Source organism: Oculina patagonica, chromosome 5 (assembly GCF_052425735.1).
Source record: "Oculina patagonica isolate OP01 chromosome 5, crgOcupat, whole genome shotgun sequence".
NCBI classification, from domain to species: Eukaryota; Metazoa; Cnidaria; class Anthozoa; order Scleractinia; family Oculinidae; genus Oculina; species Oculina patagonica.
The window spans coordinates 29,657,665-29,685,311 of NC_135762.1; the positions used below are offsets into that span (position 1 = coordinate 29,657,665).

At 39.1% G+C, this 27,647-nt stretch overlaps 2 protein-coding genes across 3 annotated transcripts in view; both read left to right on the forward strand.

Annotated features, from left to right (window-relative positions):
* Positions 1-27,647, forward strand: part of LOC144654277 (uncharacterized) — a 136,366-nt gene that overhangs the window by 102,651 nt on the left and 6,068 nt on the right. The window contains exon 1 of one of the 2 annotated variants that reach the window (XM_078514368.1): positions 18,753-18,906. The exons of the other annotated variant lie outside the window; for it this stretch is intronic. Coding sequence (XP_078370494.1) covers positions 18,843-18,906 — 64 coding nt within the window. The 5' untranslated portion in view covers positions 18,753-18,842. Of the gene's footprint in view, positions 1-18,752; positions 18,907-27,647 lie in introns of those variants that run through there. 2 annotated transcript variants of the gene reach the window in all.
* Positions 6,879-11,091, forward strand: LOC144654488 (extracellular calcium-sensing receptor-like). Its single transcript, XM_078514641.1, has 2 exons — positions 6,879-9,527; positions 10,112-11,091. The coding sequence occupies exons 1-2, from the start codon at positions 7,133-7,135 to the stop codon at positions 10,231-10,233; spliced, it is 2,517 nt and encodes an 838-aa protein (XP_078370767.1). The 5' UTR covers positions 6,879-7,132; the 3' UTR covers positions 10,234-11,091.

Consider the following 27,647-nt stretch of genomic DNA (forward strand, 5'->3'; position numbering starts at 1 on the left):
CTCGAACCTTAATGTTTGTTGTTCGTCATTTGGTTGCTGAAAATGAAACCCTTCCACACAGAACACGTGAGGCGTCAAATACAAGCCCTTCATAGTCAAGTTCTTGTTGATGTTAACGCCTAGATAATAGGCCTGTTCAGGAGGACTGCGTTTACAGTCGAAAGGTTGTTGTTCGGTTCCACTACCATTGAGAAAAATTATTCCGCCCGTGTCCACTTGACGAACAGCTTGAGAAATGGACCTACAGGGGTGATCCTGCGAACCGCAATAATTACAGTCTTGTCCATAAATTGAGACATAAACACTCTCAAGTTGAGAGCTTTCTGCACCTAAAATTTTGAAATTTAATTAGTGAAGACCTGAAAAATGATATGGTCGTACTTGTCTTGATGCTTAAGCGTCTCCTTTCATGAACTGGCAAAAACCCTGTAAAAACCAAAACAATTTATTTTTTTCGTTCAGTAAAGCTATCCCAGTGAATCAACTAAGGGCTTGTGTCATACAAATTACATATGAAATGACAAACATTTTTTTTTTCGATTTCGCATAGAGAGCCTTTACAGTTGGGTGCTGTTTCGAAATTAGGGCAAACACGGCACGAAATGGAAAACACGTTCCACAAGTCACAGTGAGCAGCAAAATTTACATAGAAAAAAACAGAAACTGAAAGGGCGAGTTATTGCTCTCCAAGTAGCTGCATCTTTTAAGTTTTCAGCCAGATTTCTTTACAGTATAGACCGCTGATATATAGTATGTCAGAAGCATAACATTACCTCAGTGAGGATATGACATGAAAAACTGAAATTTTTTACACTGGATAAACATTTCTGCTCAGTAAAAAAGGAGCAATTTGTATATTTGTGTCATAGGGCGGTTTTCACTTAAGTGTCGAAAGTAATTTGCGTTTGCTTTGGTTTTGCATTACTACGCTCAGTGATTGGTTTAAAAATCTCGCGCCACTTTCTCGACCAATCAGAACTAAAACTAAAACCACTCGTGACTTGCTCGCACGTTTTCCCGCGCTTCGCGTCAACTACATGTTTTTGCTTCGAGTTTTGATTGGTTCACTGGATTGTCAATGTCGTTTCTGATTGGCCAGAGTAATTACTTTGGTTTTGGTTTTACGACACTCAATTGAAAACTGCTCTAAACACTGTATTTTACGCTTGTATTGCCCAGCTTTTATAATCGCGGCGATGACCCAGAACTATTTGATTTAAAGAAACTCTATAAGGCTGCCAGGGGTGTCTCTTTTTCCTTGTTTATGTACGGAATATTAATTTATTTATTTATCTTTTTTGGTTTGTTTTTTTCCCACTCTGAAAATATCGTGAAAAAAATGGCAATTTAACGGAACTTTGATAAAGCGATTTTTCTTCCTTAGTTAAATTTCAGTAACTGAATTCACCAAGTAAAACTGCGCCTATACCGCCTCAAGAGAGCAAAAACGTTAACTCGGGGCTTCTGCTGAAATCATTTCTCGAATATATTTCACTTTCCAAGGGAATTTGTACTTTTTGAAACGTTCATTTGATGTGCTGTTTAAAGCAAGAAATACAGTACTGTAAAATTAAAGGCCGTTTTCTTGTGTTTTCCTTTAAGTTGTCTTGAATTAGTGCCTTACACAAATTAGGTTTTGGTTTCGATTTGTTTAAGTTTATGACAAAAATATAACGGCACTCTTAGTTGACTGAGTAAAACAACGTCTTACTTAAAATAATAAAAAAATTGCCCAATCCTAGACTAGACTAGACTTGACTAAACTAGATTACCTGGCGCTGAAATGTTATCAGAAACATATTCAAGTTTTTCGGTTTCAATAATCAAATAACTGTATGATTTAATATATCAGTGATACGGAAGCCAAAACAATGGCGACAAATGGAACATTATCTTCTAATGTTTGATAAGAGACATTGACGGGGAGCAGGAATGGCGCAGTGGTGAGAGCGCTCGCCTCGCACCATTGAGGCCATATGTGGGTTGAGTTTGTTGTTGGTTCTCGTCCTTGCTCCGAGGGTTTTTCTCCGGGTCTCTTGTTTTCCTCCCTCCTCAAAAACCAACACTTTTAAATTCCAATTCGATCGGGAATCCGAGGGCCACAGGTTTGTCTGTCGCAAGTAATGAATGATACGTGCAACCCTCGTAAAATAACGCCAATTTATTTATGAGAAAAGTTCAAAAATCGAAAAAAATATGCAAAACAAATTGGATAAAGTAGTTAGCCACACCCTGAAAGAAAAGATCACGTCAAACACATGCGATGGCTTTTGCTTTGATGAAATAACAGGAAATCCGGGCAGTAGAGCTATTGTCATTAAAACATTGTCTAACAAAATATTTCTACAATATACTAGGCTGTTCTTTTTCTTTATAATTACCTGATTTGTTACTTGACAGCATCAAACTGAGGAGAACCGCTATAAAAATCCGCAAATACGCCATTGTAAAAGCTTCAAGGAACTCAGTGCAATCAGATCGAATTACTCCCGTTTACCTTTACATAACGTTTGATTTCTTCCTTGGTTAGAATAAGGAAGTGAAGATGTGATTTAAAAGCGTTTGAACCAGTTTGAAGGGCGAAGCTGTTAGCAGCGATGACCAAATGAACTGGCGTGCTCGGAAAACGGACAGCCATCAGTTTGCCCTTTTTTTAAATAAATATTCTTATTCCTCAAACAATGACAGTTTTATTTTCTGCCATATTTCATTTTCGAGAAGTTTGTTTTAAGCTTTACAACTTGGCTGAGCGAAAGCAGGTTTATCAACGATCATACAAAATCTGCGGCCTTTGCCGATCATTCTTCGCCGGTCGAACGTTTGAGATTATAAGGCGCTAAACAAACTTCAAAAGTAGTAATTCAGGGGTGGATTTAGAGGGGGCCCGAGGGGGGGCCCCTTTTTCTCTGTAAGCAACATTTGAATTTTTCATTGTGGGGAGGGGGGGGGGGCCCCCCCGCCACAACCCGGCTGTTTTTCGGAATTTTCTGGATGACCCTGGTAATTTACTTGTAAATAAATGATGAGCAGTTCTGCTTTTTAATATTACAAAGTTTCTGTTTCCGTCAAACATCACGCACTAATGACTTGTTTCCTATTTTTACAAAACCGAATGAAACCAACAAGGAGACGGGAAAAAATTGACAGGAATAAGCTTTTATTTAAAAATACTTTATTATAGAGAATTAACGCTCCTGCAAATTAAGGTCTATGAAATTAACGCCACTTAAGAATTGGTAGGAAAATTATTTGAACAAAGGAAATTCACGCGAAAAAGGCGGGCAAATTTTCAAAATGAAGAAAATTAACGCGATTGTTGAAGTACAAAACTGAAATAAAGGATGTCCGAACCACTCTTGTAAAAGCAAGAATGAATTAGAAATATTGCAGATGGCATGCCTTTAATGCTTTTACATTGTAAAAGATTAAAAATCAGAAAAGAGAAGGTTATTGTTTTCTAGTTGTTATATGTGTTCGGACAGTATCCAGAATTTGGGGTGAAATTAACGTCTCGGAAAATAACGCTCCACTTAGATAATGTCGCGGATATTAACGGTCACAAAACTTAACTCGACTTGAATTAACGGAATTTTGAGAATTCGCGTTAATTTCATTGAGCGGTTATTTCCTATAATAAGGTTATCGCTAATTTAAAAACAAGGCAAAAATTAAATGCTTCCTTGTCGACCTTGTGATACAATTAGAAGCGCTATGACAGCGGTCGAGTGAAACACTTTGTTGAGTATCAATCTGTACAGTCATTAACTAAATTAAAAGCCGTGGCAAATTAAAAAAAAAGAAAAATGACTATTTGAATGTTACACCATCTTCTTAACGTTTAACAATTGGTTCATGCTTTAGCGTGCACTTTCGAGTTATGATGCACGCGGGAAGTTTGGAGAGCACGAAAGAAGCGTAAGAGTTCCTCTCGAGGCAATAGCCGAGAGCAACTCTAGCTTCTTGAGTAAGCGGCAAGGGACAATTTTTCAACTTTGTCAGACAGTGGATCACGATACAGATTCTTCACAATTTGGTGGATGGTTAGGGAAGGTACCTTTGTCTTGGGGGGAGAGGGGAGGGCTGGGGAATTTTTTTTTTTTTCAAAAAAGGGTTGGCCCTCCCCTGCGTTTTAATAAAAAAATAAACTCGTGACCCCCCCCCCCCCCCCCCCCCCCCCCCACCTTTAAGTGACTGACAAAAGTGCGACCCTATCCTCACTACTGCCTGGTACATGTATGTTCCATGCCGTAGAAACATCAGAACATTTCGCTTGGCAACTACGGCAAAATGTTTGAATATGAATACATCTCGACATTGAATGTTTGTGCGCTGAAACAAGAAAATGCGAACATGAACAATCAGTGTGGGATACAGTCAACTCTCTCTAAAACGGACATCGTCGGGACCGGCTCCAACTGTCCGTCTTAGAGAGGTGACCGTCTTATAGGGAGTTTAGTTAGAGTAAAATGACTGAAAAATGTCAGGGATGGGATTAACACCAGGTGTCCGTCTTATGGAGGTGTCCGTTAAGAGAGAGTTGAATGTATTTACGTTTTATAGGGTAAAGCGCAGAACTAAACGATTCAGGAGATCAGGCAGCGGTTAGTCAACAGCAAGAAGCTGAACAAACGACACTTAAGTGTAGTACCTCTGGATACGGACGGGAAAGAACACGAGTACTCCGAGAAAACTATGTGCCATGGCATAATATACATGTAGAAATGTATCCTAGTACCTATAATAAAACACCAAATTAAATCAAAGTAGGTGAAAAGAAAAACCTAATCTGTTAAAGAAAAATGAAACGCAACATCACAAAAATTTATGAAATGAAACGTTTTTAAGCCGATCTGTTTTTTTTATAAACTAAATTTTCGGCGACTACTGCTCACCTTCATCAGAGTTCAAAAGTTCGTTAACAAATTCACAAAAAATTCTCGTTAACAAATTCTGGAAAAGATGTGTGACCCCCGCCTTGAATTCCCCTTAAATAGCTCACAAAGAGGTACGGCCCTCTCCTTTTGGTGCTCGCTTTCACTGATGACCCTACCCTCTGAGGCCCCAGCCCCCCCCCCCCCCCCAAAGAAAAAACGTACCTTCCCTATCACAAAGCATGCACCAATCATGCAAACCATTCGCAACATCAAATTTGTTATGAATGATTGACATGCAAGGAGGATGAATCTTCGACCAATCAGCACGCTCTCCCAGTGTAGTGTTGCTGTATCTTCATTGCTTGGTTTATGAAAAGGATCATGGAGTATTTCTAAACCATCTCTGTTAACAACTGGCATATTTGTAGATTCTTCTCTTCTCCTTTTTAGCTTTTCGTTATAAAATCAGTAGATGAGAAATGGCAGTGCATGTGGCAACGTAAATAACGACTGCAAATGTGACTTAATCGCATCACATATATAGTCCGGGCGTATTGGAGGTGAACAATCTAGTGGGGTCGTTCTATTGTATCGTCTCACATATCTCACATGTCATGTGATTTGTTGTAGTGTTTACAATAAAAAAGCCAAAACTGATTTTCGAACGAACGAAATGCGAAAGAAATATAAGAGTCAATGGAAAATGCGATTGACGCAGAATCTGAAGTTCATCGCTGTAATTCGGAGAATCACAGGCTCGTATAAATTAAAAGTTTAGTAAAAATAGGCCAGAAATATAAGGAAAAATTCGAATTGCTCAACTAACCTTCATTGCAGTGAAACTGTTCACAAAATTTTTCGCTAAAAAACGCAACTTCTTAATCTCAAGGACAGCCATAGCAATTTTGTAATTCCACATGTGAAATTATAAACCAACGCTGCAACTTTGCGCCAAAATAGAGGAGTAGTTTGTCACCAATTATATTAGCAGGTAAATAACGCAGTTTACAAGCCAAACATAAAGAACACCTGCTATCCTTTTCTTATTCACAACTTAGCAATAATGGAAATGTCTGTCGTTTATGAATTTTAAACCAATAGAGGTCACAATATGCAAAATAATGTAACATTGAAATTGCTGTCAAAAACAGAAAGGGGACTTCTATTTTATCCCGTCAAAAAAAAGAGGACTTTTTAATTTCTCGCCAACAAAAAGGACGCTTACATTGCAGAACGTGTCAAGTTCACTAAAAACAAAATTCAATTCAATATTTGGCGCTTAAAAAGTATATTGACTGTAAAGCTTTGACCGTATATCAGCACTGGTAATACAAAATATTATTAACGCCTTGCCGTTAAGGTACAGACATTTTGCTAGGAGTTAGGTTCGTCACATTTACATAAGAACAAGACAAAACAAACTGCCTTTCAACCCGTCGCCCACTGAGGCATTCACAACAATGAAGTATTTTTAATCATTAAACCAATCCTATTTTATGAGCTGTATTTTGAGCTATTTTAAATATCAATATGAAATTAACCATACCATCCAAACTGGCACGTAAGATTTGCAGAAACACTATTCAAATTATTCGGTCGACGTAAAACATCTGGATGTTTAAACGAGCAAATAAAGAAGCAACAAATTACAACCGTTATCTAACATTAGCCCTAAACCATCGTATGCTTAGTTTTGGCACAAACAACAATAAAAAAAAAAAATTCATTCGTAGTCAAATGATCTAGATAGACGTACAGCAACGCCAGTGGCCAGCAGAAGAAACCGACTTTTACTACTCTTGTTGTTTTACTTGAAACAACAGGTCATGCAAATGCAACTAGCTACCTTTAAATAAAAGTCAGCGCATAACACTCTGCCCACCTGCAGTAGACGTCAAAAGCTGAACAGATATCTATAAGTGAATCTCTATGACACTAACAGGTATTTTAACAACAAATTTTACACATCCCACCGACAAATTAGCTGCACACAATGAATGCTGTTCGAAGCACGAACATCCCCACTTGTTTTTACACATTTTATCAGCCAAATGATTGACGTACAATTTTAAATTAAACAACAAAAAAGGAAAGAGACAGTTAATATCACACAGAAAAATCCTGCTAATCGTTTAAACTGAATCGCTGAGCGCCTTAAATTTCAAGCGGACCATCCTTTGAAAAGGAATACCCTATAGCATCATCTACATATCAGCCCATGTTGAGCTCATTTCAAATACGGAAAGTAATGAACCAATATGGTTTTATCACAGTGCTTCGCATTTGTTTGTTTTTGGTGCTACGCTGTTGTTCAAGCCCCATATAAAGAAGGAGATGTTATGTTAGGTGGACTATTCAGTGTTCGCCAGTTGCAAGAAACGTCGGAGGACCAATGCGGGGAGATTACCAAGGAACTGGCAAGCGCTGAGGCCATGATCTTCGCCATTGATAAGATAAACAACGACTCAAATCTACTTCCAAACATTTCTATTGGATATAAGATACAGGATGATTGTGAAAGCATCACGGAAGCAACGCGAATCACCTATGAAATGTTTCAAAATAAGTGTTTTACAAACACAACACATAGAAAAGTGGGAAGGAGATCCATTTTGGCTTTAATTGGCCCAACCTTCTCAAGTACAGCTCTTGTTATCGGCGGATTTCTTCAAATGCTTAATGTTCCAGCCTTAAGCGGGACAACAACGAGTCCTGAACTGAGTTCATATACCTACAAACATTTGCATCGAACAGTGCCTTCAGATACATTTTTAGCAAAAGCTGTGGCTGACATCATAGATCACTTCAACTGGACCTATGTAGCTGCTGTTGGAGTCGATGATTCGTTTGGACGAAATGGAGTTTGGTCAGTCATCAAAGAAGCCGAAAACAAAAATGGCTCATATTGTGTTGCTGTCACAGAATTTATACCCCACAATACGCAGAAATCAAGCATTAGACACATTGTTACAAAGCTAAGGCGACACAAAAACATACATGTTATCATTTTGTGGATTTCTGGTGTCATTGTAAGGAATTTTTTTAAGGAAGTCAAGAGACAAAACCTCTCTGGGCGAGTTTGGGTTCTTAGCGACATAGCCTTTACTTTAACTGTAAATGGTTTTCTCCCTTCTGACCTTTCGCCGCTTCATGGATCAATAGCATTCCAACCTCATAATTTCCAAGACGAAGGATTTAAAGAACACATGAAAGCGTTGCTATATAATGAGGAAAATAGGCAGGACCTTCCAGAATGGTGGGGCGATATCAGGAAGCTGAATAGGAACTGCTCGGGCAGTAAGGACAATGCTACTCACAAGGAACGATGCGTACACAATATTGTTCATGACATGTACAACTCATATGTCCCATATGTCATTGATGCTGTATATTCCGTGGCATATGCCTTAGACATCTCCACTCAAGAAACCAACCTAACTGATAGTGATTATGACATGCAAAGGCTACTTTCCAAAGTTAATTTTGTGGGACTTACAGGACAAATCTTATATGATCAGTTTGGCGATAGGCTATCCGCGTTCTATGATATTGTCAATTTCCAACAAGTACAAGAAGCTGATGCCAAGGGACTAAAACAAGTTATAGTCGGAAAATGGGACGCGACAGAGCGGTTACACTTAAACGATAATATTCGTTGGAACAGCCGAGACGGACGGTTTCCAAAAACTGAATGCCTGGAGCAATGCTCAGCGGGAACAAGGAGATCAACTACGTCGCCTTGCTGTTGGCAATGTGTCCCGTGTCCTCGCGGTACGGTCAACCCAGTTCCTGGTGCTCAAAGCTGCATCTCTTGCCCAAGAGGGAAACGTTCCAGTGAAGACAGGACAGTCTGTTTAAATTTACCTTTGGCCAATTTGAGTTATACTAGTGCAGGAGGGATCGCTGTTCTCGCATTTGCCGTTTTGGGTATCATTGCTACACTCTTTCCACTTGCTGTAATGTGTAGATTTTGGAACACTCCTATTGTTAGAGCATGCAACAGGAAACTAAGCCTCGCTCTATTAGGAATTATTCTCTTGCTGCTGTCCCTAGTGTTATTGAATCTCTTTACACCTACAGATACAATTTGCAAGATCTTTTACCCATGGCGTTACATTACTTACAACCTGTGTCTCTCCCTTCTACTGGTAAAAGCCTTGCGCATTTCCAGTGCTTTCCAAGTTCCAATGGTAACCAGTTCAACGATAACCTCTCTTACTAATAGATTGCAATCAGTGATAATTATAAGTCTGCAAGCGTTCCTGATGATTGCGTTGCTACCTTGGTTGCTTGTAGATCCACCAGTCGTGGTCAAATTTATCTACCCAGAACGGTATACTTTTGTTAAATGCAAAGCATACAATACGTTAGTTGGAAAATCTATGTTCTTGCTAATATGTTCCTTCATTTTCTTTCAACTGTTAATTTCTGCATTCTGTTTCTTTAAAGTAAGAAGTATTCCAGAAAACTTTAGCGAGGCCAAGCGAATGGGATTTTCAATGTATGTATATTTTATTTCTTTACTCGCTTATCATACGGTAGAGTTCTCTATGGATGAAAAGTATGTGGTGGTTGTGGACTGTGTTACAACACTATTGAGTGCTTACGGTTTTGTTTGTTGTGTTTTCTTGCCAAAAATATATATCATCCTATTTAACCCTATTCAGACCGGGCTTTTTTGGACCTTCTCAGACCGGGGGGGGGCTTCGGAAGCCCCCCCTATGTAACTTCCAGAATATTTAACCAATCACCATGAAACTTATAGGATGTATTGTACGTCCGAAACTCTTTCTTTTGGTATACGTCACGTGGGATAGTGACGTCACATCACGTGACAATTACATCATGATGTCAAAACAGCCGCCATCTTGGATCCGCCATCTTGGATTTCAAAATTTTTCCAAAATGCGAAAAAACCACCCAAAATCACTGCAAAGTACTCAAAATGAATAAAAATGTGCTTTAAACCAGTAAAAATGTAAAAATAATTCCATTTAAGTTGATTTTTATTAACAGAAACACGCAAAATTACAAATTTGGGAAAACATGCCTGTCAAAATGCCGTTGCCATGGTGATGTCAAGTTCCTGACACATCATCCAACCCTACCAAATTGTTGCCAGATAAATTTTAGGAAAACTCAGAAAGTTTGGCAGCGTTTGGTTAAATCTTAAAAAAGTTATAAAAGTTCAAAGTCAGCGCGGGCCTCAAAAGCCCCCCCCCCCGGTCTGAATAGGGTTAAGCCGGAGCTGAACACCTCAGCTAGCGTAGGTCAGGAAGTAACTCAGTTCTCGTTTGGATCAAGCTCCGTACGTGTGAATCCCGCATTTGATAGCTCCATCCAGCAAGGCCGAACTTAATACGTTTATTTCACAAGGACGAAAGGTCCTTTTGATTGTGGTATTTGAGAAACTGTAGATCATATAAATAACGAGTTCAGGGGAGACAAGAAAACGACAACTCGAGTTGTTGTTTTTTGTCTTGTTTTTATTTCAGGGTAATTTTTATCCAGTTGCCAAAGCTTATCTCGGTTCTACTTGTGAAAATTCAGTAAGCTGGTGTTTAATTAGTAAATTTGTAGGTTATTGCAACTTGGTTGAACCTGTAGATAATTAATACTCACAATAAAATGAACACAATATACCATATACAATATACTAACACATTATTCATCTTTGCTTTTCTGAGTTGTCTTTTTTTTTATCTTGCGGCGATTTTGTTTTACTGCCAAAGGCATGAATCGTCAATAAAACTAGAATCATAATTCACGCGCGCGCGTACAAGGACTCAGCGTAAGTTTCTATCGTCAAAATAATTCAAGTTAGCTTTAATTAATTTGAAATATATTTCTTTCTTTAAAATAAGGTTTCCAAGTAAATGTTAAATGAAAAGATATCCATGTTATTGATATTATTCCAGCCCGGTGAAAGCGGAATTAACTATTTACTGTGTTCCTTCTTAGTAAGTAAAGTAAAACCTTAATTTCAGTGCCAACGTGTTAAGCCCGCGTAGGCCAATTGAAGTCTGTTGTTGGTTCCTGCCTTGCTCCGAGGGTTTTTTCTCTTGGGTTCTCCGGTTTTCCTCCATCCTCAAAATCCAACCCTTCTAAATTCCAATTCGATCAGGAATCCCAGGGCCACAAGTTTGTCAGTCGTAAGTACTGTTACGTGCAACCCTCGTAAAATAACGCCAATTTATTAATCATGAGAAAAATTCAAGAATCGGGTAAAATATGAGAAACATTAACGTGAATAAAGTAGTTGTTTGATTTAAAAACCACACCCTGAAAGCAAAGATCGCGTTAAACACATGCGGTGGCTTTTGCTTTGATGAAATAACAGGACATCCGGACGGTAAAGTTACTGTCTTTAAAACATTGTCCAATAAAATATTTCTACAATATAATAGGCTGTTCTATATTTCTTTATAATTACCTGATTTGTTGCTCGACAACATCAAACTGAGGAGAACCGCTATAAAAATCCGCAAATACGCCATTGTAAAAGTTTCAAGGAACTCAGTGCAACCAGATCGAATTACTTCCGTTTACATTTACATAACGTCTGATTTCTTCCTTGGCTGGAATAAGGCAATGTTGGCGTGATTTTAAAGTGATCGAGCCGGTTCGAAGATCGAAGCTGTCAGCAGCGAAGACCAAGACCTGACTTGCTCGGAAAACGGAATGCTACAGCAATTAGTTTGCCCTTTTTTAATAATTATTTTCATATTTAATTCTCAAAGAATGACATCTGCCATTGACAGTTTTATTTTCTCCCATTTTATTTTAAGCTTTACAACTTGGCTGAGCGAAAGCAGGTTTATCAACGATCATACAAAATCTGCGGCTTTCCGATCATTCTTCGCAGGTCACAAACGCGTGAGATTATAAGGCGCTAAACAAACTTCAAAAGTAGTAATTCAGGGGTGGATTTAGAGGGGAGGCGACCTTTTTCTTAGCCTGCGAGCAGGCTCTCTATTTGGGGGCAACGTGAATATTGCACTCTTCGAGCGCCGAAGGCGCGATCCCGCGAGTGCCGAAGGCGCGAGTCGGCGAGCGAAGCGAGCCCGCGATTAAAATTGAGAGCCTGCACGCACGCCATTGAATTTTAAATCCGGCGCGTTCGTCCACGAACGCAGCACTCTGATTGGTCAAAAATGACAGGCTCAATTAAGGTGGCTCGACCCAGTTTTTTTCTAGCGATACCTATCAACTTTGAAACCCTCATACTTAAAGGGATTAATGTCAATGACATATCTACTATATCATATGGATTATACATAGACTGAACTACAATATGATATAATTTTTTGGGAGATCGGAATGAATATCACGTGACAATGACGTCACACAGGGTTTTGCTCAGAATCGAATTTTAGCCCTTAACCGCATTTTCTCTCGAGATCCACCACGCTACGTATACCTTGGGTATTTGCCTTCAGCTCTGCTGAGTTTCATCGAAATCTACAAGAGGAAGGTAGCCAAGCGTGGTCATTTCACGCGTGGTGCACAGGAATTCGATGTTGTGCTCAACTCAAAACAATAGGAAATCCCAGAACACAAAATTATTCAAAACTACATCAGATCGCTTCAATATTTACTCAATTTTTCGTTTATGTTAGACAACCTTAGAAGTTTTCAATGAGCATCAAATTCAGGGATTGTGTAGTGCACTGATCAATTGCCACCCTGAAAAATTTTGGGGAAAATTTATGAAAGAGTTTTGAAATAATCGCGTTTTTTGCGAAAGTAGGCGTAAAATTGGTAAATAGAACTAAACATTGAGCTTCACTATCATTCATATATCTCATATTTATACCTAATCGTACCTTTTTGGTACGCTTCGGCGGCATATCAGGCGAGTTTGGTCGAGCCATGGTTCGTATTTTGGCGAGACGCAGTCGAGCCAAAATACCCATGGCGAGACCAAACGAGCCTGATATGCCGCCGAAGCGTACCAAAAAGGTACTATTAGGTATTTACCGTACCCAAAATGAAATTTAGCCAAAAATCCGGTGATATTATTTGCTCTGTTGAAGCCATGCTTGCCAGACACGTAGTGCGAAATGTGTTGACCTGCTTGTATTGATACTTTTTTAGTCTTCAACACTTTTAGTCTTCTCACATTTTTTTACTCGTTTGTTTGGAGTTTCATTTCCTAAATTTTCAAAATCCAAATTTAGCGAAAAATTTGGAAACTCCGACTCCATTGTTTCAGTGTGAATGTTTCAGTACTCGTCGGTAAACATCGCGCAATTGGCGAGCGCGCTCAAGTTTAGTTTTGGCGGGAAAGTTTTTCTCATTTTACGACCGGTAAGCACCAGCTAATTTAAAATACTCGTTTCTGTTTTATTGGTAAAACCTCTTTTCAATTCATCGTACGGAAACACTACTTTAATTCAAAGTGACCGTGATATGGTGGCATATCAGGTCAGTGACTTGATATCGTAGGATATCAGGACAGTAGATCGCGCTTCTGATTGGCTACTTGCGAATTTGGGTACGGTAATTTTCGAAATTGCGCAAGTCTACCTACTTTTTAAGGTTTGGATATCGGATATGGCACATTTTTAAAAAGGAATGAGGGCTAAAGCCTCCCATTAAACAAAAAAAAGAAGCAAATTTCTTTATATGAAGTCTTGTCTTTATTTTACGCATAAATTATACCATCTAAAAACAAATTCCAAGATATTTCAAAATTCCTGTTGTAGATTTCGATGAAACTCAGCAGAGCTGAAGGCAAACACCCAAGGTATACGTAGCGTGGAGGATCTCGAGAGAAAATGCAGTTACGGGCTAAAATTCGATTCAGAGCAAAAACCTGTGTGACGTCATTGTCACGTGATATTCATTCTGATCTCCCAAAAATTTATATCATATTGTAGTTCAGTCTATGTGTAATCGATGTGATATAGTGGATATTTCATTGACATTAATCCCTTAAAAGTATGAGGGTTTCAAAGTTGATAGGTATCGCTAGAAGAAAACTGGGTCGAGCCACCTTAATGTGAGAAAAACCAGCGTCCACATCAAAGCCAAATCAACTACGGCCGGCGTCCGTGAATAGGCACGCGAGTTCGTTCAGCAGTGTTCATGAAGCATTTTGGAAACTTTTGCTTGATTCTAGCGATCTCCTTAACTTAAAACAAGAACAGGAAGATGCGGTAAATTATCTTCTAGAAGGACGAGATGTTTTTGCGGTTATCCAAACCGGTTACGGCAATTGCTTCATACATGTATTTCAACTCTTTGCAGTGGCAATGGTGGAGAAGAAAGTTTACGAGCGACTCTCTGATACTATCGTTTTAGTAATATGCCCACTTTCCAGCATAATTGAAGATCAGGTGCCCGGGAACAGGTGAAGGAAGGACAATCGATAGGGTGAACTTGAACTGTGTTGCTTTGCGAGATTTAACCGGCGCTACGAGCGTCAATTCGCAGTTAATATTTGCATCGGCTGAGAAGTCCGCGACAGTCGGACGAAACGCGCAGGAGAATAAAGCAGCTTTACAAATGCCGTTCGCAGAGTGATGCTCACTAGTTAAGTTCGATTTTCTAATTTTGTTGGGGACAGGAATCGAACACACGGCTGGACAAACTAGACAATATTGCGAATTGTTTTTCAATTTGTTCGTACATCTGTCGTCACTTGTCCGCGGCTCCCATCGCGATTTGACGCTTCAAATAAATTTTCCGTTTACATGCGAACCGATTTACCAGTTCCATATTTTACCAAAAATGTACACTTGCATATACAGTAGCATTCACTCTCTTTGTTTACAACTTTTTTTGAAATAAACGCGCGAGCGTTCGATCGATATATTGACACCGGAAGCGTAGCGAGTTGTCAAAAAGTTGTCACATTTCGAGGGGCCGGATTTGAAATTCAATGGCGCGCGTGCAGGCTCTCCCTCGGCGTGCCCGCTTCGCCCACGCACTCGCGCCTTCGGCACTCGCGGGATCGCGCCTTCGGCGCTCGCGGCGCTCGAGCAGTTCAATATTCACGTTGCCCCCGAATAGAGAGCCTGCTCGCAGGCTACCTTTTTCTCTGTAAGCAACATTTGGGGGGGGGGGGGGGCTTTTTTCGGAATTTTCTGGATGACCCTGGTAATTTACTTGTAAATAAATGATGAGCAGTTCTGCTTTTTAATATTACAAGGTTTCTGTTTCCGTCAAACATCACGTACTAATGATCGATGACTTGTTTCTTATTTTTACCAAACTGAACGAAACCAACAAGAGAGACAGCAACAAATTTGCGGGATTAACCCTATTCAGACCGGGGGGGGGGGGCTTTTGAGGCCCGCGCTGACTTTGAACTTTTATAACTTTTTTAAGATTTAACCAAACGCTGCCAAACTTTCTGAGTTTTCCTAAAATTAATCTGGCAACAATTTGGTAGGGTTGGATGATGTGTCAGGAACTTGACATCACCATGGCAACGGCATTTTGACAGGCATGTTTTTCCAAATTTGTAATTTTGCGTGTTTCTGTTAATAAAAATCTACTTAAATGGATTTATTTTTACATTTTTACGGGTTTAAAGCACATTTTTATTTATTTTGAGTACTTTGCAGTGATTTTGGGTGGTTTTCTGGCATTTTGGAAAAATTTTGAAATCCAAGATGGCGGATCCAAGATGGCGGCTGTTTTGACATCATGATGTAATTGTCACGTGATGTGACGTCACCATCCCACGTGACGTATACCAAAAGAAAGAGTTTCGGACATACAATACATCCTATAAGTTTCATGGTGATTGCATAAATATTCTGGAAGTTACATAGGGGGGGCTTCCCGAAGCCCCCCTCCCCCCGGTCTGAGAAGGTCCAAAAAAGCCCGGTCTGAATAGGGTTAAGCTTTTATTTAAAATATTTTATTGTAGGGAGTTGACGCTCCTGTTAATTAAGGTCTACGAAATTAACGCCACTTAAGAATTGGAAGGAAAATTATTTTGAAAAAAGGAAATTCATGCGAGAAAGAGGGGGGGGGGGGGCAAAATGTTCAAAATGAAGACAATTAACGCGGGTATTGAAGTACAAAACTGAAATAAAGGATGTCCGAACCACTCTTGTGAAAGCAAGAATGAATTAGAAATGTTGCAGATGACATGCCTTTACATTGTAAAAGATTAAAAATAGTGTACAGAAAAGAGGTTATTGTTCCTAGCAGAAACCCATAAGGGTTGAAACGTGTAACGCGCGCGCACAGCGTTTGAATATTCATTTTGCTAAGTCAGAAACCCATAAGGGTTGAAATGTGTAACGCGCGCGCACAGCGTTTCAATATTCATTTTGCTAAGTCAGAAACCCATAAGGGTTGAAACGTGGAACTCCCTATGATTTGCATTGTACAAAGCGTTTGCACATTCGATTACACAAAGTACCATATTTGGAAAATCACGAGAAACATTTAACCAATTGTGCAATTGCAATGCAACATACGGTAGAGTCCTCAATGGATCAAAAGTATGTGGTTGTTGTGCACTGTGTTACAACGCTATTGAGTGCTTACGGTTTGTTTTCTCTGTTTTCATGCCAGACGTTTATTTCATCCTCTGTAGGCCGGGCCTCAACACCTCAGCTAGCGTAGGTCAGGAAGTAAACTCAGTTCTCGTTTGGGTCAAGCTCCGTACGTGTGAATCCCGCATTTAATAGTTCCAACCAGCAAGACCGAACATTAATACCTTTATCTAGCAAGGACAAAAGGTCTTTTCGATTGTGGTACTTGACAAACTGTAGATCGTATAAATAACGAGATCAGGGGAGACAGTAGTTAAATGACAACTTCTAGTTGTTGTTTTTTGTCTTGCTTTTATTTCAGCGTGATTTTTATCCAGTTTCTATTTTTTCTTTCATCCAGTTTCTAATTTTTATCCAGTTGCTCATCTCAGTTCTGCTTGTGAAAATTTAGTTAGCTGGTGTTTATTTAGTAAATTTGCAGGCTATTGCAACTTGGTTGAAACTGTAGTTAATTAATTATACTCAAAATAAAATGATGAACATAATATACCATGTAGAATATACTAACACATTATTTATCTTTGCCTTTCTGAGTTGTCTTTTTTTTATCTTGCGGCGGTTTTGTTTTCGACTAGCTTTTGGCATATACTACTACGAAAAGGCATGAAACGTCTATAAAACTAGAATCATAATTCACGCGCGCGCGTACAAGGACTCATCGTAAGTTTCTACCGTCAAAAGTTAGCTTCAATTTAAAGTATATTCTTGTTTCTTCAAAATAAGGTTTCCGAGTAAATGTTGAATGAAAAGATATCCATGTTATTAATATAATTCCAGCCTTGTGAAAAGAGGAACTGTTTACTGTGTTCCTTCTCAGTAAGTAAAGTAAAACCTTTATTTCAGTGCCAACGTGTTAAGCCCGCGTGGGCTAATTGGGCATTCTAATAGGGCCTGTTTATATGAAGGAGAGTTGTCCCTGGTAAGAGGGTTACCCTCCATACCCAGCCATTCCGGGCAAGAAAGCTTTTCATACGTTTCTTTATAAATAGCTGCGAGCTGTTTACATGAGAAATTGCAAAGTTGGCTCGGCGGGGGGGGGGGGGGGGGGGGGGGGGGAGAACCTGGGTGGAGGGTCACTCGCTTCGAAGGTAGGGAGACCATGGGTAGCGAACCAACTTTTTCTCCATATAAACAGTTTGTTTATTTTTTCCTAGCCTACCAGGGACAAGTTGACACATACGGAGCATGCGCAAACGCTATATAATGGCAAAACAAAGCTGCAGATAAATTGAAATCGAAGTCGGCGGTGAATTTGTCCAAAAAATGATCTTGGGCGATGTTTCAGCGTTCCTAAATTTAGAAAAGGCAGCCATAATACATGTTTTAAAACAACTCTCGCCAGTCTTTTGAGCCGAGAGGGCCTAGTTTTGGCTTGGCCAACAAGGTCAGCTTTGTCATATAAACGCTCGGCAAAAGATGGCTCGGGGGAAAGGGTATCCCTCCTACCAGGGACAACTCTCCTCCATATAAACAGGCCCTAACCCGTCGCCCAATAGGGCATTTTTCACGCCAATCAATTTCCGCTGTTAAACTAATATTTTAAACGAGTTAGATTATATTATCTTTAGACGAAGGTGTAACCTTGGAATCGCCATTTTCTTTTTCGATTTTTTCTTTAGTTTATGAACTTCAAATTGATACTCAACAATGTTTCGCTCGACGTCCGCCATCAAAGCGCAATCATTTATGTGCACATTAATATTAAAGAGAGAAGGGCTTCTAATCACAAGGTTCACTAGGAAGCGTATGACTTTTGCCATTGTTTTCAAATAAGCGACTATTTTAAATTAAAGCTTAATCCTGAAAATTTGTTGCTGTCTCCCTGTTTGGTTTTGTTCAGATTTGTAAAAATAAGAAACGAGTCATTAGTGCGTGATGTTTAACGGAAACAGAAACTTTTTTTGTTAATCACAGCTGCTCAGAATTTAATTATAAGCAAATTACTACTTAAGAAGTTTGTTGGGTCCCTTATACTTCCAAACGGCGAAGGTTAAAAGGGAAGCCGCAGATTTCCTTATGATCGAAAGCTATTTGCTTCTAAAGCCCAGGCCAAACGTCGAACTTCACATGAGTCGAACCTGATGCAAATTAGTAAATGCTATTGTTTTTGTTCATTTGCATTAGGTCGTGAAGTTCGACGTTTGGCCTGGGCCTATAAGCGTGCTTTCGCTCAGCCAATTGTCAAGCTTAAAAACGAATTTCTCGAAAATGAAAGATGCCAGAAAATAAAACTGTCAATGATTGATGTCATTCTTTGAGAATAAAGTATTAATATAGTTATTAAAAAGGGCAGATTCATTGCTGTTTTATTAACTTTTCCGACCAAGTCAGTTTATTTGGTCTTCCCTGCTGACTTCGAACTGGTTCGAAGGGATGAAATCAAACGTTATGTGAAGATCAACGGAAGAAATTCGATCTGGTTGCTCCGCGTTCCTTGAAGCATTTTACGATGGTGTGTTTGCGGATTTTTATAGCGGTTCTCCTCAGTTTGATGATATCAAGCAACAAATCAGGTGAGAATAAAGAATTAGGCCATTCTATCATATTGTAGAAATAGTTTATTGAATCATCTTTATAAGACAGTAGCTTTACTGCCCGAATGTCCCGTTATTTCAACAAAGCAAAAGCTGTCAGCAGTATTTGACGTGATCTTTGCTTTCAAGGTGTGGTTTTAAAACAAACATCTACTTCATTCAAGTTATCCAATTTACTTCGGCTATTTTATTCGGTACTTGAATATTTCTTATATTTTTCTTATCAAAGTTACTAGATAAGGTATAATTTGTGGCTATTGTTTTGACTGCCGTATCACTGATACATTGCATCGTACAATTATTTGATTATCAAAACCGAAAGCTTTCTTACTCACTCGGCGGATATAGGATATAGGAAAGGTTGAATGTTATGTTAACTAATGACATTTCAGCGCAGGTAGACGACATGACTAGTCAATTTTTCATTTTATTTTAAATAAGCCGTAGTGGACTCAATAAACTATAAGAGGGTCGATTAGTACGTTCTATTTAAAAGAAATCCGAATACCAAGACCTCAATTTATGTAACAAGCTAAGAGAAATATTGATACTTTCGCACGATTGATACTTTTACACGATAAATAGGCTTCCAAAAGGGGCGACAGTTTCATTTGTAGTCGAAATCAGTCTATGATTTTACAGTAAAGGATTTCCTGCTTTTAGCTAGCCTGCGTGTCCGGCGTTCAAAGGGGAAGGAGAAGGGGAGTTCGAGCGCGAAGCGCGAGGTGCGGCTCTCCTCGTTCCTCGCACTTCACGCTCGAACTCCCCTTTTCCTTCCCCTTTGAACGCCGGACACGCAGGCTAGCTTTTAGCAGTACATCAAATGAAAACTTCAAAGTACGTATTTCTTGTCATCTTGCTGACACAGAAAAGTGAAATGTTCTTTTAGAAATGAATTCAGCGGTAGCCCCGAGTTGACGTTCTTGCTTTTAAAAACTATTTACTGAAAGCAGCTACTGGTATTTAAAGCCGGCGACACACTTGGCGATTTTATTCGCCGATTGCGGCGATCGGCGAAAATCGCCAAGTGTGCCCGGTGCAGCGATTACGATTTTCGCCGATCGCCGCGACCGGCGTATAAAATCGCCAATATCTGGCATGTCAGATATCGGCGATTTTATTCGCCGATCGCTGGCGATCAAATTCGCCGCGATCGGCGAATAAAATCGCCTAGTGTGTCACCGGCTTAAGGGGAAAAAATCGCTTTATTCAATTTTCGTTGACAGGTAAAGTTGCCGGTTGTGGGGTAAAGAGTATTGTTTCTGAGTACAATTTTTCTAATATGGCTAACAATGCATGTTAAACACGTAAATTTCATTTTCATGTTGACAGGAAATAAGAATACCCCAAAGCTCAAAAGAAATATCTTAAGATAACTTCACATGTAAAATAATAAATCTGTGCTATGGCCTTTAATCAGGTTCAAAACGGCTAGAATAAGCAAGTAAAGACAAGAAGATCATTCGATGAGAAGTTCAAGCAAACCCAAATCCGGAATAAAAAATGCCATTTGTTGTCCACCACTAAAAGGCAAACAAACAAGTACTCTGTCTTCGCTTTATCGGTATTCTCAGAGTGAGATAAAATTACGGCCATCGCCCCGATCATAACAGTTGGGCAATCCTAGCATGAAATGCAGCTTTCATGCTACAAATATACATATTAGAGTGAATTCGTGTAACCCGCTTTTTATATGCTAATGAGCCGCATATTATGCTAATGTTTTGCAAAATAAAACAACACACGTGCGGTCAGAAAATCTCAAAGCAATCACTTTAATTGTTGTACAAAACCGGACTTACAACTCATTTTAATATGAACCATTAAACCTAGTCGGTTTTTTTAGTGTCCAAATATTTCTCCACCTTCTGGAGGAGGTTGTTTACATTGTCCATGGTTTGTAAAGCTTTTTCACACATTTTTGTGTGCGCGTTCTGGGCTTCTTTTGCGCAATCCAACTTTCTCTTCTTTCGCTTGTTCCCTTCTTCTTCCGTTTCTGAGGAATTAGGCGACGAGTCAACGAACTGGTTGCTCATCCTTGTCTCCTATAGAGACACGCTTTCTTTGGGTTTTTCCTGTAAAGAAAATTATTTGAACATCAGAAAGGAAAAATTGATGCACTTTGTGTTTACTTTAAACAAGTCGGAGTCGAAGACACTGGTAAAAAAGAAAACAAAATGGAAAAACGGTTACGTATATACCTGTAGTTGCTTCTGTGTCATTTTCTCGCTCCATTTTCGGCCGAGAAAACCGCGCGCTTGATAAATCCAGCTCAACAAAATATAAAGGCCTCTGACGCTACGATGTCCCTACACGAGTGATGCACGATGGAATGCAGGGGACGGTTCAAAAACAAAACGTAATTATATGATCAACGAGTCAAAACCAAAACGTAATTATCTGAGCAAAGAGTATTCCGCGGCAAAAGACCATGGAGGTATATGAATTACGTATAGTACTTTTGAACATAATTGCTTTGCTGATGCTTTTTGTGAGTTTTCCTACCACCGCCACAAGAAAACTATTACCCTCTGCAGCATCGCTTGTTTCCGAATTTTCAAGGTGAAGTATTCAGCGGGCGAGACGTGTTTTCATTGATATTAGGACAGGCGCATTTGTTCTGGAGAAACACCGGTGAAACTCCAGCGTCCTTCCTGCAGTTAGCAACCGACATGCTTCCAACACTCTTTCATCTAACGCTAGATGGAACTCCACGCAGACGACAAAGGCGTCAGAAAATAAATATTACCAATCAAATTTTACTAGTGATGATATGGTTGCGGAAGTACCCTCACGTGGATACACTGGCACTCTGGTTCGATGTCGATCCAACCTCTGTTATTCGCATTATCTACAGAACACTACCAGAACTTTGGCGATACTTCCAGAACCAAATCAGATGGCCAAACCTTTTGGAATGGGGAAACTTGATGGTAAACTGGCCCGAATTCCCTAATGTCATCGGCGCGATTGATAGCACCCCTCATGAGATCTACTGTCCCCTTTCGGAGCCACAAAGACCGTTTTATAGTGGACACAGGCATTACCACTGCATGAATACTCAGTTGGTCATAGACAACGAAGGAAATATTCGATTTCTTCAAGCGGGTTTCTTGGGCAGTACACACGATGCCACGTCATATAGGCTGATGGAGCCCATCGGACCAGGACGAAATTTGGACATCCCGCCGAATGCGATTCTACTGGCTGACCGAGGTTACCCCGATGGCGGATCGTTATTAACACCCGTTCGAGCAGGACAGATGCATTTGCTTAATAATAGGCAGAGGAGGCGGGCACGAAAATTCAATCGGGCATTAGCGAAGAGAAGGGTGAAAGTCGAACATGTTATCAAAGAGGTTAAGACTTTCAAGGCCGTAGGGCAGATCTGGAGGCATCCTCGTTGGCTATTGCCTGTTTGCATCGAGCTGGCAACATTCTTGGCTGAGAGACGCTTGCGTTTATTTCACAGAATTCGATAACAGGAGAGAGAAAACTTGACAAATTTAACGTTTAATTTTTGTTTTCCCCTATGCGAGCTTGAATTTAAAGTTTTTGTAAAATTTGTACAACAAAACAAAAACAACAACAAAAAGTTTATTTGAACTGTAAAATTACAAAAAGAAATGTTTAAACAATAAATAAATTAAAAATACATACAGTTGCTGGTCACCCAAAATAACTAAAAAGCTAAACTAGTTGGGTGACCACCATTTATTAATTTTAAAATAAAATAAATCAAGCCATGATAAATTCTTTGCCCCGTTTTTTTAACGTCACTTTCACATGCAAATGTTCTCAAATACTTACTACACTACAGCTCATTAGAATATTACACGGCCGCATTAGCATGTAAAAAGCGGGTTACACGAATTCACTCTATTAGAGTGAATTCGTGTAACCCGTTTTTCATATGCTAATGTGCTGTGTAATATTCTAAAAAAAACACAGAAAACAGAAAATTACGGACAAATCGTCAAGCTTTTATCAACATGTAAAAAAAACCTATTCTCCCAGAGGAGACAGAGGATTAAGAAGAAAAACCGAAACAGATAACAGGACTTAATATTTGTTATTCCTTGATTTGTTTTGCGATTTTCGATAAACATTTCATTTTCAAAATCGCGTTAGGAAAACAAAAATTAAACTTGACTGTAACACAATTCTGTGCGGAGTTTAAGCAAACCACGATGGCAATCAACTTTTGTTTCGCAAACAAAAGGTTCAATGAGAAGGAAAATAGCTGTGCACGTGTTCTTTGCAAATTTGTTTGCCGTCTTCTGATAAACAACAAGGAGAAAATATTTCACAGAATTTAAAAATTCTGTGTGTTTTGAACCGGACCGATAATCTTTTATTTTTTTTTTTTTGTTTCAAACTTAACTTTCGCTTTATTTCGATTTAGGTTTATAAAGTGTTCAAAGAAGGAGAAAACACTTCCTGTCTATTTTCTATAAAACAATTAAACTGATTGCTTTGAGGTTTTCTGACCACTCGTGTATTGTTTTATGGTACACAAACATTGGAATATTTTGCGGCTCATTAAGGTCGCGCAGGACCCTTGCTCATTAATAAATTCATTAGCCAAATTTCTTGACGGGGTGCTATCTTGTGAGGCTTTAATTCGCTACATTTTGAACATCGATCCCTTTAAAATTTATCAAGGATATTAAGGGATGATGGAATTACATCATGATTGTCCTTTTACTGAGAGATGACCATTTACTGTAATGTTACAGGCTCTTAAAAGTTTAACTGCAGATAAAAAGGTTTTGTGTCCAAGTTTTCGGCTACAACAGCGCACCGAATTAAATGATTATATAACCTAGTGATAAATCATAACCTCTTTTGTGTTATGACAAGAACGAAATTTTCGATTTCAAAAACTGCTAGAAGTTATCTGCTTCTAAGAGAGTAAAAATGTGAAATCTAAACTTTGAAACGTGCTTTCTTCATTTTGAAAACGAAATTTCAAAATTTGCTCTTGTCATAACACAATAGAGTGCACCAAGTTCATGTTCATCGCGAATCAACTCCTGAAATTCTATATCGGCGAAGAAAACTTGGACACAAAATTGCAGGATTTTCCGCTTCCGAAGACCTTCCGAGTCAATGTTTACAACCGACTTGTGCTATATTCGCAGCCGTGAATCTAAATATGATAATTCGCTTTGTTTCAGCGCACGGTACGCTAAGCTGAGAACAATACCGTCTAATTATTTGTACAAAGAATTTTAAGAAAAACATTGTCATGAATATTTCGTTTGTTGTCGGCTTCAGTCGTCGCAGTTCGTGCATACTTTTTAAATAAATGCATACATAATGATTTCAAGGGTCCTTCGCGACCTTAATCGGCCACAAGGGCGATTCGTGTTTTACCCTTTTGGCGTCGTGGTCGATAGTTTCCTATCGGCCAAAAACGACGGGGATAGCCTGGGCCTGCTACTGAAACCGCTACGGGTGACGAATATCGCAATCGGTTTCATTTCAGTTTTGACAGTAAATCGTTGTAGGCACACTGAGTCGACTTTTGGTGGCAAACTAGACGCTTTGCTGGCTTCTACAAATAGCGGTGTGATCTGGCGGTACATTTTTTGAGGCGGACTCCACTTGAAAAACTATTTTTTTTTTTTTAGCAAGAAGTGTGTCGATTTTCATTTCCGTACAGTTGGCCGTCAAAGTCGCCTGTCGCAAAGAGTAGAATGTTTGCACAGCATGTTTTGGAAATATTTTAGATCTGGTTAATAAGACACTTTTGAAGACTTCAGCAAAACATTGGCAATGTACAGTATTGTTTGGAACTTGAATGGAATTTTTCACAAGATGGGTAAATCTATCAATTGAAAACATGGACTTCAAAATGGAAACTTTGAATAATTAAATGTTATTAAATTGGATGTTGTTTTAATTAACTTTTATCGCGGCTTGGATGCACAATGTCACGGCTTTGAAAGTCTTCAAATAATTCAAAAGGTTCCTTCCTTCCTTCTGATCTGATTGTTATTTTTCATGTATTAATTATTTGAAAGTGGTTCTCATTGATAAGAAGAAAACGGGTTTTTATTCAACTACTTGAAGTATTTATAGACGTGAAAATATTGGCTTAATCAAATTACATTGTGCACGAAATATTTTCTATCCTTGTCCCTTAGGCAAATTTCCCTTATTCTCTAATTGCTTGGTACAGATTAGTACGTCTACTAACGAAAAACCAAGAAAAAAGGATACTAAAACGGGCAGCAAATGTATACAAACATTGAATGAAAAATGCCGAAAATAGCATTCCCATCTATTGCTGGTTTTCACTGTCACGCCAGTAACGCTACTGTCACGCGCTACTAAAAAATAAATCCAAAGCTATTGAGTCCAAAACATTAAGAATATTACTGGTTATAGAAAATTACTAGATAGTCAAGGTGTCCAAGTCTCAGGTCTGTACGGTATTCCGTACTTGAGTTATATATTATCCGTCAAAATGTTCCACAAAATTAGAGAGCACAGTATGGAAACGCCATGTTTTAGTCTGTGTGAAGGGGCTCCAACATGGCCGCCGGAAATCAATGAAAACATCTGGCATTTACTTCTGCCAAAAAAGCGGTCAGTTCACCTTCATGAACACGTAAACATTCTCATAAACACTTCTCGTAAAACCTCAACTGCAGTGGAACCCCGATATAACGATATACCAAAGGAGTAGTAAAATTATATCGTTTTAGTATAATTTCAGAGGTGATTATAAGAATTGAAGCATTCTGATTGGTCGAGAAGCTCAGCTTATGAGGCTATATTCACCCCGCGCGAGGTGATTTTTGCTTTGAAGGCTTGGTTACTTAGCCATGCCCCCTTTGACATCCAGGCAAGTAAACATGGCCGCTTTTGCTGAATGAAAATTTCTTTGATTTGAAAGAAACCAGTCCAAGACATGGGTTTTTAAAACGTTGGGAATTTTGAAAAATGACTACCAAGGCTTTTGGATTGAAAATAGTTTCAAGAGATGGTTCTCAAGGCATTAGAAATGATCGTAAACACGGCGGTTTTGGCGATCGATGAGAAACTCAGTCAGATCGATTGAGCAAACATTATCTAGTTCTCTTCTCACCGGAGCTACTCATTTTCAAGAGGATTCGCACATTCGCTTAGAAGTCATCAAGAATCATACAAAGGTACCGGACATCTATCTTTCTCATAGTGTTTGTTTTGTTCCGTTTTATTGCTTTAACTAAGCTTAAATAAATTCTGATTGCAATCGATGAATTATGAACTGGTTTACACCGTATGCAAGCATACACTTGGGCTTGCTGTTTTCTTGTTTGCTATCGTTATTTTTTTAGTTCTTGATGATCACCTCTAAAAATTATACTAAAACAATTATTCGCCTCAGGCTCAGTGATTATTGTTGAATAATCCCCTCGACTTCGTCTCGGGGATTATTCAACAATAATCACTTCGCCTTCGGCGAATAATTGTTAAATATCGAGGAATCGTTATATCGAAACTCCCGATATAACGATATGGCCGTAAAATAACCGAAAATATCGTTATATCGGCGTAAACCTATCATATACATTTTTACGGGATAAAGAGACTTCGTATCATTTTCGTATATCATCGTATAAAGCTGTTGTCAGAAACGTTAGGGATTACTCAATCACTGTTATGTTATTGTATTAAATTCAATGTTTTGCTTAAATTGTGACTGTGTTCTGATAATATCGTTATATCGGGGAAGATTTTACGTTCGGTCCTCTAAATTCTCATCGTTATATCGGGAATATCATTACATCGAAGATCGTTATTTCGGGGTTCTGTCCCATACATTTTACTGTAACTTTGCAGAATATTCACCGTTATACCGGGAACATTTTTATATCGAGGATTGCTATATCGGGGTTCCACTGTGTTTAGATTGTTAAAAATACCCGGCGTATCCAATCGAACAAATTCGAACTAAAAATCAATCGAACCCAAGCGAACACCAATCGTTCGATTGGGTTCGATAATCGAACAAAATCGAACATCTATTTTGCTGTGAGTTCGATTTTCGAACCAGTCGAACTCAATCCGACTCTATTTTTTGGAATCCGTCTCTTGATAAATTAATCACGTAGGACTAATGAGGGAGAGGGTGCACCGTCCAAATGTCCGCGATATAAACAAACAGGAGTTCGGTTGTCGAATGTTCAATTGAGTACGATTGTCGACTGTTCGGTAATCGAACGTTCGATTTTGTTCCATTGTCAACTGTTCGGTAATCGAACGTTCGATTTTGTTCGATTGACCAAATTTTATTGTGAGTTCGATTAAGTTCGATTACCGAACCCAATCGAACGATTGGTGTTCGATTGGGTTCGATTACCGAACGTTCGATTGGATACGCCGGGAAAATAACAGGATGAGGCATTTTCTTTAAGCATACGTGACAGCCTTCAGGCGGCCATTTTGATGTCGTGTGGCGCGAAACTCCAAAATTCAAAATGTTATATCTTAAAGACGGCGGATGCTATCGAGCTGAAAACCTTCAATAAGATATATATTAAGGACGTCAAGTATCACGAGATTCTGGATTTTAGAATTTTGATGTCGTCATGTCAATTTTTCTGGTGGGGGCAAGGCAACCTATAGCTAGGGGACTCGCGCCTTTGGCGCTCGAAAAGTACCGTGCCGCCTACTTTCCAAGTCAGGACGTCTACTTGAAAACTTATTGACAGCCCTGATTTGCA

Coding starts and splice junctions, on each gene's coding strand:
- LOC144654488 (XM_078514641.1), top strand. CDS start 7,133: ATGGTTTTATCACAGTGCTTCGCATTTGTTTGTTTTTGGTGCTACGCT. Junction 9,528..10,111: donor AAAAATATATATCATCCTAT/TTAACCCTATTC, acceptor GTCTGAATAGGG/TTAAGCCGGAGCTGAACACC.